The 12,267-nt window shown below is 35.6% G+C and overlaps 1 protein-coding gene and 1 long non-coding RNA gene across 2 annotated transcripts in view; one reads left to right on the top strand and one right to left on the bottom strand.

Annotated features, from left to right (window-relative positions):
• LOC139963606 (ras-related C3 botulinum toxin substrate 1-like) overlaps positions 1-12,179 on the bottom strand; it is a 17,668-nt gene extending 5,489 nt beyond the window's left edge. Inside the window, exons 1-2 of the mRNA XM_071964544.1 lie at positions 9,959-12,179; positions 2,347-2,418 (exon numbers count right to left, since the gene is read on the bottom strand). Coding sequence (XP_071820645.1) covers positions 2,347-2,418; positions 9,959-10,002 — 116 coding nt within the window. The 5' untranslated portion in view covers positions 10,003-12,179. The remainder of the gene's footprint in view (positions 1-2,346; positions 2,419-9,958) is intronic.
• LOC139963608 (uncharacterized) lies at positions 4,057-6,795 on the top strand. The gene is made up of 3 exons (XR_011791638.1): positions 4,057-4,075; positions 4,165-4,363; positions 4,802-6,795. It is a non-coding gene; the product is annotated as an uncharacterized lncRNA (long non-coding RNA).
• Positions 12,180-12,267: the final 88 nt, after the last annotated feature.

Genomic DNA, 12,267 nt, shown 5'->3' with positions numbered 1-12,267 from the left:
AAATTGCATCTAAGGCCAGGTGAAAATGCAAAAGTTTTTACAAGATGGAGTGGGTGTTGAAGTGTGCTACATTGCACCAAATTGCATCTGAGGCCACCTGGAAATGCCAAAAAATAGAAACCCCTCCCCCAGGCCGGCCATCAGTCTTCAGCCCCCTCCCCCACTCAAAAGTACCTTCCTACGCCACCGGTATACAGCTTTTCTAATATCAAGTTGGTTCACTGGCTAAGGTTGCATAAACGCCATGGACAGTCACGGAGTGTAACTCCGATACACGGTCCTTCAGCACTCCATTTTCTTCCACGCTGCCCTACACCACCCCCTTACCAGTTCTTACGAAGAGAAACAACGTCATTTCACTGTTAGGTTTGTATAACAAAGGTGTTAGGTATATATAAATAAAGCTGTTAGGCTATGGGCTAGGTGTTCTCTAACAAAGGCTCCCTTGTATAAGAGGCTCCACGGTAGTATCAAGCATGAATGTACGGTGAATCATACTGAGATGTGAAAATGACATTTCATGCAACCATATGTATAACCAATGCGCATTGTATTTATGCTAAAATGCAACTCAAGCTATTATATACACAATTGACTCATACACCTATAGGCTTAACCTATTTGGTATTGATCGCATACATATGCGCTCAGTATAATTTCTACACTGATATAGATACAGCCATGCACTAATATATATAAATTCATGTTTAGTACTTATTATTTCATTGATATATTCAAGTAGAAATTTGTATGTTACACTTACCCAATTTTTGAGATATATGAAATTAATAGGTCAGATTTCACCACCCCTAAATACTGAGTTTTAGTAACTCTTTGACCTTCATATCCTTATGTGGTAATGCATTTTAACAGATCTTTGATAACTTTACTACATTAGCGGATATTGTACCTTGCATTTCTGAGCCTGCAGACATAGTTTCACCACATGGATGAATTCACCGGTCATGACCGCATATAATAGCGTCAATGTATGGCAATGTGAATCGTTAAATATCGCTTATAGAAAGGAAACACTTTGTTAACAGAAATGAGTATTTTCCTTGTTTGTTCTACTTATTCATGAGACGTAATTTACACGGTATGACAAAGACTGAATCATTGCCCTCGCTTCACCACTTCTGGCTTGGTCACATACAGCGGGAAAACATGAATTACCAAGAAGTTATTTAAATAGCTGAATGTAACTTCACACCTTCAATGTTATTTCAGAAGATTTCATTTTATGTCAAAAGTTCATGATACTTCGATGAAATCCCCATTCTTCGTTTTTTTTTCTTCAGCGAATTGCTATTGATATCTGATATTGATACTGCTGTATATGAATTGATGTGGTGGACTGTGGTGTGTGGTGGGGGTGAGGTGGACTTCCTGTGTCACAAGTTTCCGCTGATATTTCAGGGAATGATTAATGCAGAATACTCTCATGTAGTAGATACTTTTCAAGAATAAATCCTTGATGTTAACTCCGTCCTTTAAATAGGTTAGTACGTTACCGTATGGGTTATCAAGCACTATACCGACTATTTCAACTGTGTATGTTAACAGGTTATGGTGTAATTCAATTACACAAAACAGGCTAGACCAACAGTGCAACAAAAGTTACAGAAAGAAATCCTTATTTTGATGACTATAACTCCTCTTGTCAGTGCAATTCAATGCTACCCTATAAATTTGTACAACAAAGACATTTATATATATATATATATATATATTCCTTTAATTGTCACGTGGCAGCAGTTTTATTATAAACCTATAGGTGTGCAAATAATGAAGTTACTGAAGCGTCCTATTATGCCTATTATCCGTTACAATATGACTCAATGTGTGTCAAATTTGATAAAATTGTCTTATTTAGACGGGGCTTGTTTTGTACACACAAATGGTGTTTGACTCCCATGTTTAATACATGCATCTGTTCACAACGCTAGGATTGTATGTTTGGGGGAAAATATCAGCATGTTACAAGATAATATCAGCACTCAAATATCAAAATCAATAATTATGTTTCACTCTCAGTATGTATCAGAAATAATATCGACATGTCACAGCTCAATTATGGCCATGTCAAGAGTTACGGTAACTTATTTCCAGCATGACAAAACATTTAGAATTATGGTTTTTACCCTATCGGCGTTCAAAGCTCGACAAGAACAAACTGCATCCATATAATTAAGGCATCTGTTTGTATGGAGATATTAATGAAAATCGATTTCATTAACATGAAAAACACAATATTTAAATTCAATATAAATTTGAGGTACACTATAATTTGACGTCGTTCTTTTAATGAAGTTATATACCAAATCGATATACAGGCCTACTTACACGGTCGGTACATACTCCCCAGAAAACGCATTTGTGACGTAACTAATCAGGAGGCAAGATTTTCCAACGGCTCTGTAAGATGAAATAGAATTATATTAATCACTTATCATAGAATCGGGATAAATTTATATTCAAAATCTATTTATAGTGTTATTCAAATTGCGGGAGCTTGGTTGTGGGTGTGGTACCGGTGGGGGACCTGGAAAATATGGGATATAAAGAATATTTTATTATAATTTTCAGTATATTTTTAACAAAATTACAATACAAAATGGCCGAGGAGCCCGGATGTCGTTATTGTTCGCGGCCCAGATCTGGCACTCGATATACCTCTGAACTTAACGGCAAGATGAGTAATAAACACAATACCTTCTGACAGCATATTAGTTAGGGAAGTACCTTCACCAAGCACTCACTACACCCACCCTTCACCCAAATGCAACATTCCTTGAAGTAAATTGGCAATGGAATGTAAATAAATGTATATTTATTTTCAAAGAATTCGGATAACCGAGAAATGTATATACTGTAAATATTAATGCCAATTGTCTTACACCATCCCCCCCCCCCCGCCCCCAGTTTTTAAATAAATGTTGTTTTGCCCGATAAAGATTACATAGGTACGGTATTTAATCTGTCTGAACTAAATTTCAATTACCTCATATCACAAGCGTATAATATTAACAATTAGAATACAGGTGAATTCAAGCTATATAAGATACACGGCGGAACAACGCAGAAAGGAGGTATTAGAGAAATGATGCATTACATGGGACTGAGATGGCCATAGATGTATATATCACTGAGAGAAAGCAGGTATAGCCTGTCGTTATCTGTTACCTACATACAAGCACAACTTACATACTAACTGCATCTACAAGGCAATGAAATCTACAAGGCAATGAATATAGAACAGGGCCATCAACAAAATAAGAAGATTCTTAATCATTTAACAAAGTGTCAGAAGCAGTTTCAAAATGTGGCCAGTTAAGTAAGTTCAATCACAACTGAAATTCTAATAAATAATAATTGACACAATTGACATAATGTTCAAAGAAGGTTTGAATATCCGCGATATGTTTGGCTGGAAAGTATGGGTAAAATTATAACGTTAGGCCATAGCAAGCAAAACTGTGGCTAAAGCTAGGACGAAGCTAGGCTAGGAGTTTAGTCTACCTAGTGTAGCCCACATGCGCTCGTAGATGTATAGTACTATAGAAGCAGTAATACACACTTATATGACATATTTTACATAAATGTGTATTATAGGCTAGTATACTAGGCCTATATTCTATAATGTTACGAGCGCCTGTGGTGTAGGCTAGCATACGTCAAGTTTCTAGACACTTCGTCGACCACCAACCCGGTCTGCATTTCGTGCACTCTGAACTGAAGATCTTCGGAGTGGTACTTACCTTCTGCTCTAGTACATGGTACAAAGTACATGGTACTCATATTTTAGGTTATTTTTTATAAAGTTGGAAGTACCTGGTGTTTAACTAAGAACAAAAACTCAGTTTCAATGCATGAAATACCCATAATGTTGTTAGCTTAGGCCTAGGCCTCAGGTTCATAGTGGCGCTATGTTAGTATCCTACTTCCTAGACCAAGTCTACACCAGCTGTAGCACAATGTTGTAGGGTTCTGTATCCTAAGTGGAGTGGATGCTGAGTGCTAATACCCTAGACAGAGAATGTTTTGAGTCTTATTTAGCAAATAATCCACAAAGGTATGCATTTTCTGCTCCTGCATATGTGCATCAAGGGGTTTTGAGCCTACTCAGCCTATCATTAATTTTCTGTTGTTTGTCAATTTCAGAGAAAGTTGATGAGCCAAGTCCTCAGCATTCACAGCTATATACTTTGAATGGTTGTGGTATCAATGGACTCAACTGGTTAGATGAGGTAACAACAAATTCCAAACAACTCTGACAGCAGAAATAGATATCCTGATACTTCCATGGGAGATCTACTGTAGTAACTATAGGAACCAGTGCTTGCCACCCATGGAGAATAAGGTAATTTGACGTTGTTGTTCTTTGAGGAGCAACAAATTTGAATGTTTTATCACAAATTATGCCCCCTATCTACCTCTTGTCCCCTACACCTGTCTTTAATACATTGTAACAACCTATGGATAAACCTTTAAATGGACTGGATATGTTATTGAGGTGAACTGTCTATTTAGATAGCATTTCAGTAAGCTTTCCTTTAGACTACTGTACATACTGTTACAGTTAGGCTGTGGTTTACAAATCCCAATGATCCAGTTTTGGCAAAGAACACCTTCAATTCTCTTATTCTAAGTAACTTAACAGTTGCACTGAAGTGACAGGCAATATCAGTTTAACATGTTCCAAACAGTTCAGGAATACATTGGGGTATGTCCTGTAGGTCAGTTTGGGAGGAATCAACTGAGCTAAACAAAAGTAGTTTTCAATTTCATCACATTTCAGAGCCAGAGACGAAAAAGCCCTCCCCGCTGACCCTTCTCTGGATGATGTTGCTGCAGGTATGGCAAGCCAGACCAAGTGGACTGTGATCCAGATACCAATAAAACCTGCAAGAATCATAAATGCACCCAACTTGGTCAAGTTTATCAAAATTGGTGACTGGAAATGTTGCAGACGTAGACCTGGTTACTGCTTACACAGTATTGCTCATATGTGTATTTACACACTGCACAGTGCATACTGAAATCTCTGAAAAGACATCTTTATGGACCAAAAATGATAATTGCATTGAAATATGTTATGGTTTATATTGTGACGACTATAAAAAGTATCATTTTGGTATGAAAAAAAATTAATCTCTCACTTAAGTTGGCATACTCCTATTAGAGTCTACATCCATCCCTTCGATTGTTCTCCTTCAGGAAAAGTGCCAAAAAGCAGCGGGAACATCCTTTTTGACCAGTTATCAATCATAATATAGTTTTTTGTGGCTTGCATGTTGAAGAGCATGAATGTACAGGTGGTGAGAAAATTGGGTCAATTGAGGCAGTTTTAGACCCCTTTAGGCTTCCCAGGAGCAGCGTAGGAAAATTGTTTACCTCTGAGTGAAGAGGTTTGTTTACAAGTGACGAAAACTTCCGGCTCGAATAGCAAAAAATCTTCATGGTCATGATACAGAAAATTGTTAGTGCCATGAAAAGCCAACTTGTCAGCTATCCGGTGATAGGTAGCATTTAGCTAGTGAAAACTTCTATCTAGACTTAGAGACCACATTACTTTTGTGATTTAGTGTGTAAGTCAATGGGGCTTTAAATGGGCTTATGCTACCTTAAGTTACATATAAGGAACAATCTGTGATATACAGTGCGCATTATGCAATCACTGAAATAACCACAGTACGTAAAGACATAGAGAAGTTGTGGCGGAATGGTTGGGCCACTGAACACATGATTCCATGATCGTAGGTTCATGTACCAACCTGGTCGATACGTATGTATCTTTAATGAAGACACTTAATCTCAATTGCAACCCTTTACTCAGGTGTATAGGGTACCCTGGGAGGTAATTCAAAATATAGCATTTGCACCGCTTCATGGCTGCAATGATATGGGATGTCCCCTGGGTACATGTAGCTGTAGCTCAGCATTGTTTCTACCATTCAAGACATAACTTATAGTTTGTGATAAAGTACTTCTAGAAATGTTTTAACTACTTTGTTTTCTGTTCCACCCTAATGTTGCGTCAAGGATAATAACATATTCAACTTACATGTTCTGCATTAATATTGTACCATCACATCCATGGTCAGAAACTGATAATAATATCACTTCCAAGTTCCTAATTCGAGATGAAGATTATAAGGATATTTTCTGGCCCTTTTTAACAGCTAAGGTCATATAGAGGTTCTCAAGGCCTTTTTATATATACCATTTGATTTGACATGGGGTATTATTTTTATAAATAAATTTATAAATATGATATATTATTTTGTGTATATTAAATATATGTTATGTATATTTAAATATTAATTAAGATAATTTATTTGGCTAAACTTCTATTTTTATATTTGAGCTGTGTACTCGCAATTTTTCCCTTTGTCTGCCCACATCTCTTCCATGCTGCTATTTTGATGAAACTGATGGAGCCCATGATGATGCATGGTCAGTGGACAATGAGGGTCTTTAAGAAATTGTAGGTATAGGTCATCAGGGGGTCTAATTGTTTGAAAACTGTTGAACACTGCCAACTTAATGGCTTAGGAGCATTTCAAAGTAATCCCATAAGTATTCTCAAGATGTTTTGTGGGAAAAGATTTTGACAATTTTGTAAAAATAAGTTTTCCCAATTTTCCCATAAATATTTATTTTAGTTTTAAATGTTCTTTAACCTTTAGTGTTTGTTACTGTTCTTTATGAGATGACTTTTAAATGGAATGTTTATTTGTCACATTTTGCATTAATACTGAATGTTAATAAAAATTACCATGAAACTTACAATGTGTGTCACTATCTCATTTCTTAAGTAATCAGTACTTAATCTTAAACTAGTCTTGTGACCTAAATAAGTAGTCACAGTTTCAATGACTAATATTTTTGGTCACTGGACTAAGCTTTGGTCGATAGAGGCATCGTAGTAGGACTAATTTTAATTAGTCAGAAAACTCAATTTAATTAGTCACAAAACTAATGTTATATAGTCAAATGACTAGAAAAAACTGGTCGATAGAGACATCGTTGTGACTAATTTTTTTTAGTCATATTGACTAAGTATTGTTTACAGTGTATATATAAGCACAACTTATATCTTAACTACATCTACAAGGCAATGGATGTTTGAGAGGAAGCAGGTTCTGTATATGGCTTGTCTTTATCTGTTATCTTACATACTAACTACATCTAAAAGACAATGGATGTTTGAGAGAAAGCAGGTTCTATATATAGCTTGTCGTTATCTGTTACCTAAATACAAGCACAACTTACATACTAACTACATGTACAAGGCAATGGATGTTTGAGAGAAAGCAGGTTCTGTATAAAGAATGTCGTTATCTGCTAGATATATATAACAATAAGGCCCTAAGTCACCAAACTTTTAAAGAAAAGTTCCAGCTGGCACACTTTCCCTTGACTGTTTACTGGGGACTGATTCGCAGTATCCCTCTTCAGTGGAAGCAGAGTGGGTGTAGCATAAATGACATTAGTAATTTAAATATTGATTTGTTTGATAACATATTGTTTCATACAGGTTCTGTTTCTCAGTATCTTTATCGTAATTTCTACATGACTAAAATTGCAGTGGAGCCAACTGCTATGGCCAAATGGAAAGCAGAGTTTAGGGGTTTCAGTTGTCACGATTGGAGTAACATTTTCAGTATGCCCTGGTACTCTATTTCTGAGACGAGACTCTCCTACTTTCAATTCCGTTTCTTACATAGAATTCTTCCAACCAACAGACTCCTTAACCTCATGGGTATCTCTGACAACACGTTATGTTCATTCTGTAAAATTGAAATTGAAACCATTCATCATCTTTTCTGGGAATGTCACATCACATCTTCTTTTATAGGTGAAGTGGTCAGTAAGGTGATTGGTATAAATATTCACTTTACAAAAGAGGATCTATTCTTCGGGTTTTTATTAAAGAAACGGCACCCTTATAATTTTCTCATTCTTCATCTTAAGTTCTATATTTTCAGTACCAAGCGTCAAAACAAGACCTTAAGTTGTAATGAATTTATTCATAAGTTCACGTTTGCATTAAAGGTGGAGAACTATATTTTTCGTCATAACAAAAAGAATAATAAGAATAACATTAATTTCGAGGAACTCAAGGATGCTTTCTCCTCATTAATAAAAACCTCAAATATTTAATTTTTCGCAATTTCCACATCCTCAATTGTTATAATTTGCTGTTATTTGTTGTAATATTTTCTAGTAAGTCTGGAATTCTTCTTGTGGTTATTCTTCTACTTGTTCTTATCATACTAATTTGTTTTCTATCCGCCATGTTGGTCGTTATTATACTGCATGGTGTTGCTCAATTTCATTGTTATTTAACTTTTGCTATTTTTGAATGGATACGTTATTTGTATATTGGTATATTAATGTATAGTTGAAATAAACGGAGGAAAAAAAAAAGGACTAATTTTAATTAGTCAGAAAACTCAATTTAATTAGTCACAAAACTAATGTTATATAGTCAAATGACTAGAAAAAACTGGTCGATAGAGACATCGTTGTGACTAATTTTTTTTAGTCATATTGACTAAGTATTGTTTACAGTGTATATATAAGCACAACTTATATCTTAACTACATCTACAAGGCAATGGATGTTTGAGAGGAAGCAGGTTCTGTATATGGCTTGTCTTTATCTGTTATCTTACATACTAACTACATCTAAAAGACAATGGATGTTTGAGAGAAAGCAGGTTCTGTATATAGCTTGTCGTTATCTGTTACCTAAATACAAGCACAACTTACATACTAACTACATGTACAAGGCAATGGATGTTTGAGAGAAAGCAGGTTCTGTATAAAGAATGTCGTTATCTGCTAGATATATACAAGCACAACTTACATACTAACTACGTTGGTTTGATATAACTGCTCCCTATACTGAAAGTGTTGTGCAAAACCGTGCATATACAAATATGACATAGCAGTTTCAATGGAGTAATTGATGATAGGAACTAAGCAAACATTCAGCATTGATTTCTTTCATTGTATTTCAGAGACTGACGTTTTGGCTGACAAGAAGTATGCTAAAATTACAATAATTGAATAATGTTGGACTCAACACTTATTAACGGTATAGCAACTAATTTCTCGCCTGTTAGTACAATGCACATATGATATATACTTAGTTACGTTTTCGTCGATAAAAATATAAACACCTCTCGTTCGAACGTTTGATGAAAAGTGATTTAACTAGTTTTAGCTGTCCTCAGGCCGTATTGATGGTATAGGTTTGTCATTAGTAGAGGAAGCAACAGAACAAGTTTTCCTTAATTTGTAAACTTGCTCGTGGAAATTAATGAAACAACATAGCGGGCCTGTTGATCGTGAGGTGAACAGTTGTTTATCATCACCCAGTCAGTTTCAGGAATCACATATATCTTATTTTTTTTTATATATATAAACAGTAAAGATTATTAATGTAAAATGGCAACGTGACCCGGACAAAGGAATGCCTGTCTTGGATAATTATATGGGGCAATAACTAACATAGGCTATCAAAAGTAGCTAAGCGGTGGAAATGACATCATATATGTTATAATCTGACTTTGAGTTGTTATCCAAGTTTGTTACGATAAAGTCTTGAAAGATGTAGATTCATATGGAGATGGTGAAGTATACTCAAGTTTACACCCTTTCTCATGTCCAAAGAAATAGAAGAATATATAAGAAAAAATCAATTCTTCTAAGAAAAAATGGAAAATAAATAAATTGAATAATAGTTTCATTGTACTAGAGTTTTTCATTATAAGAAAATAGAAAAACAATTTATCAAAGGTCAAAATGAGAAGAATGAACGAAAATAATAACAAATATACATAACTAAAATATCATAAATAATAATAACGCAACAATATATCATTAAAAGATAAAATTGATGCAGAAAACTTTGTTGAAATTAAAGCAGTCAACTCTGAACTCACCTGTCGCCGACAGTAACACACTTAACAATTGTCATATCTTTCATGGTGATATTCTTTACTTGTGCAGAGTGAAACAAGAAGCTAGAGAAAATAGACAGTCAAGTTGGTGAATGCACTGATTTCAACCTTGTCGAAGGACTTCTATTACCTACCGTTCTTTTGAACTGTTGAGAAATTTTGGAAGTACACCAGAGCGTGGTGGATCTCAGGCGGCACTGGTGACACATCAATCACACAAAATGGTATAGTATACGGTATATAAATAATGAACTCCAGGCACGCAGGCAGGCTATAGTCTCAGTATATATATATATAGGTAGTCTATATTAGTAAGTGTATACACGTAATCTATGACGTATAATATGCAACTTTCCCCGTATATTCTGTAAGGGAGCTGTCGTCATTGTTTTTTTTTTCTTGATTTATTATTTTTTTTTTACAACACATTGCAATGAATAAGTCAAATAAATAAGAATAACAGATGTTAAAGTAAATGATCCCAGACAATATTCTAAGAACCACTACGTCACGATCACGCCTCTTTAACACTCCACATACTACCAACTCCTTCAACCTACCACCATCCCGTGAGAACACAAAGGTTGCGATTAATAACATTTTCTAAAGGTATATATAATTTAACGCGTTGCCTAGCGATGGACATATCAGGTCTAGATAAAAGATAACAAGGTATCACGTTTCATTACTGTCTGCATTTTGTAGCGACACGAACAAAACGTCACTTTTTAGAGCGCGGCACGCGGTTTGGGGCGAGTTTTCAATGCCTTTAACTTTAAAAATTACGCCGGAAGCTTATTCCACAATGAGGTATAGAGCGGGGAGTGGGACTACTACGAGATGTTGAGCAGAAAGGGGTAGCCTGCATGCCTAGTATAATGATTATGGATAGAGTCATTGGTCATATAAAAAGTAGAACCCTTGTGGTCCAGATTGCAGCTAGGAATTCTCAGCCTTTTTTTCAAACCACATTTGTAAGCCGGGAGGATTGCACATTATCTCACTAATTGGAATAAAGTCCATGCATGCAGTTGCAAGCAAAGGTATACTGTATATAGTAATAAAACCCAAAAAATACGAAAAGTTAACGTTGAGGTTTATCGACTACTTAATGTTACATTCGACCCCCATTTACCCCTTTTTTTTACTGTCCATGGCGATTTACGCTAACGGTTTTATAGGAAGATTATGTCTTTCCGAATGGATGGTTTCCACGAAAGGATTCGTGTAAGCGTACGCGTGTTTTATTGACTTATGCATTTTCACTGTATTCGAACACGTTATAAATAGACGTTCACTATATGTCTTTATAATGCCACCGAATTACGCATATGTGGGGTTTTGCTTAGAAGTAATATTACCATTGTTGTTGGTTGCTCGTTTTTCTTTATATTATTATATTCATTAAAAGCAAATTAGGCTGAATTGTATTGTGGTGGTATATATTCATATACATTCTGTATACACGCTGTATATTGTACTTTCCAGTTCTTGGATATTCACGTTAAAAGTGTCATTAATATATATATCTGCATATCAAGGTGAACTGAACACTGTTAATACAATGCACCAGGACTGTAGAACAGTGTGTAAGGAAAGAAACCCCACATGCAATTTCCTGTTCGAAATAGTTTGACGAATTTCTGAACGATTATGGTGTGTATTATACCACGTCAACACAGGTCATGTTTACGGAAGCGATTAGCCAATCTACCAATATATGTATCTAATTGAAGGTGGTCAGTATTGCCCCAAAATATGCTAGAGAGACCAAAATTGGTCACTCATGTCGGAACTTGCATTTTTACTCAAATAATTCTTTCGTGAAATGTCTAATTAGAACATCATTAGTGTCTTTGAATAATAAAATGAGTCAACGCTTCCCGGAATCTACTTCTGAAATCTTTTAGCAATTGTTAGCATGTTTTTTGTTCTTTTGAGGGAAAAAACCGGTGATCTTTAAGTGCAGTTATTGTTTTTTGGGGGTATGGGTGTACATAATTAGTTTAAAGACAACGGGTCAATCGGTGTACAAAACGCAGACAGTCATATAAAAGAAAACTTTACAAGATCGGGGGAAATCCCGAAAACATATCCATTGTTTGCATTGTTGATATAATTTCATATTTATGATCACTTGAAGATATCAAGTGAGTTCGTCGAAATCGATAAGCTCCTGCCGTAGGACGATATTTCCGGAAAGGTAAAGCAAAGGGAGGCGGGATATGGAATGGGTGGGGGGGGGGGGTGTGATAAAAGTGGCGTGGTGGCGATTTGGATGAAAATACAGG

Source organism: Apostichopus japonicus, chromosome 22, assembly GCF_037975245.1.
Source record: "Apostichopus japonicus isolate 1M-3 chromosome 22, ASM3797524v1, whole genome shotgun sequence".
NCBI lineage: Eukaryota > Metazoa > Echinodermata > Holothuroidea > Aspidochirotida > Stichopodidae > Apostichopus > Apostichopus japonicus.
Note: the sequence above shows the minus strand (reverse complement) of the source record. Positions and strands in the feature narration are given on the sequence as shown.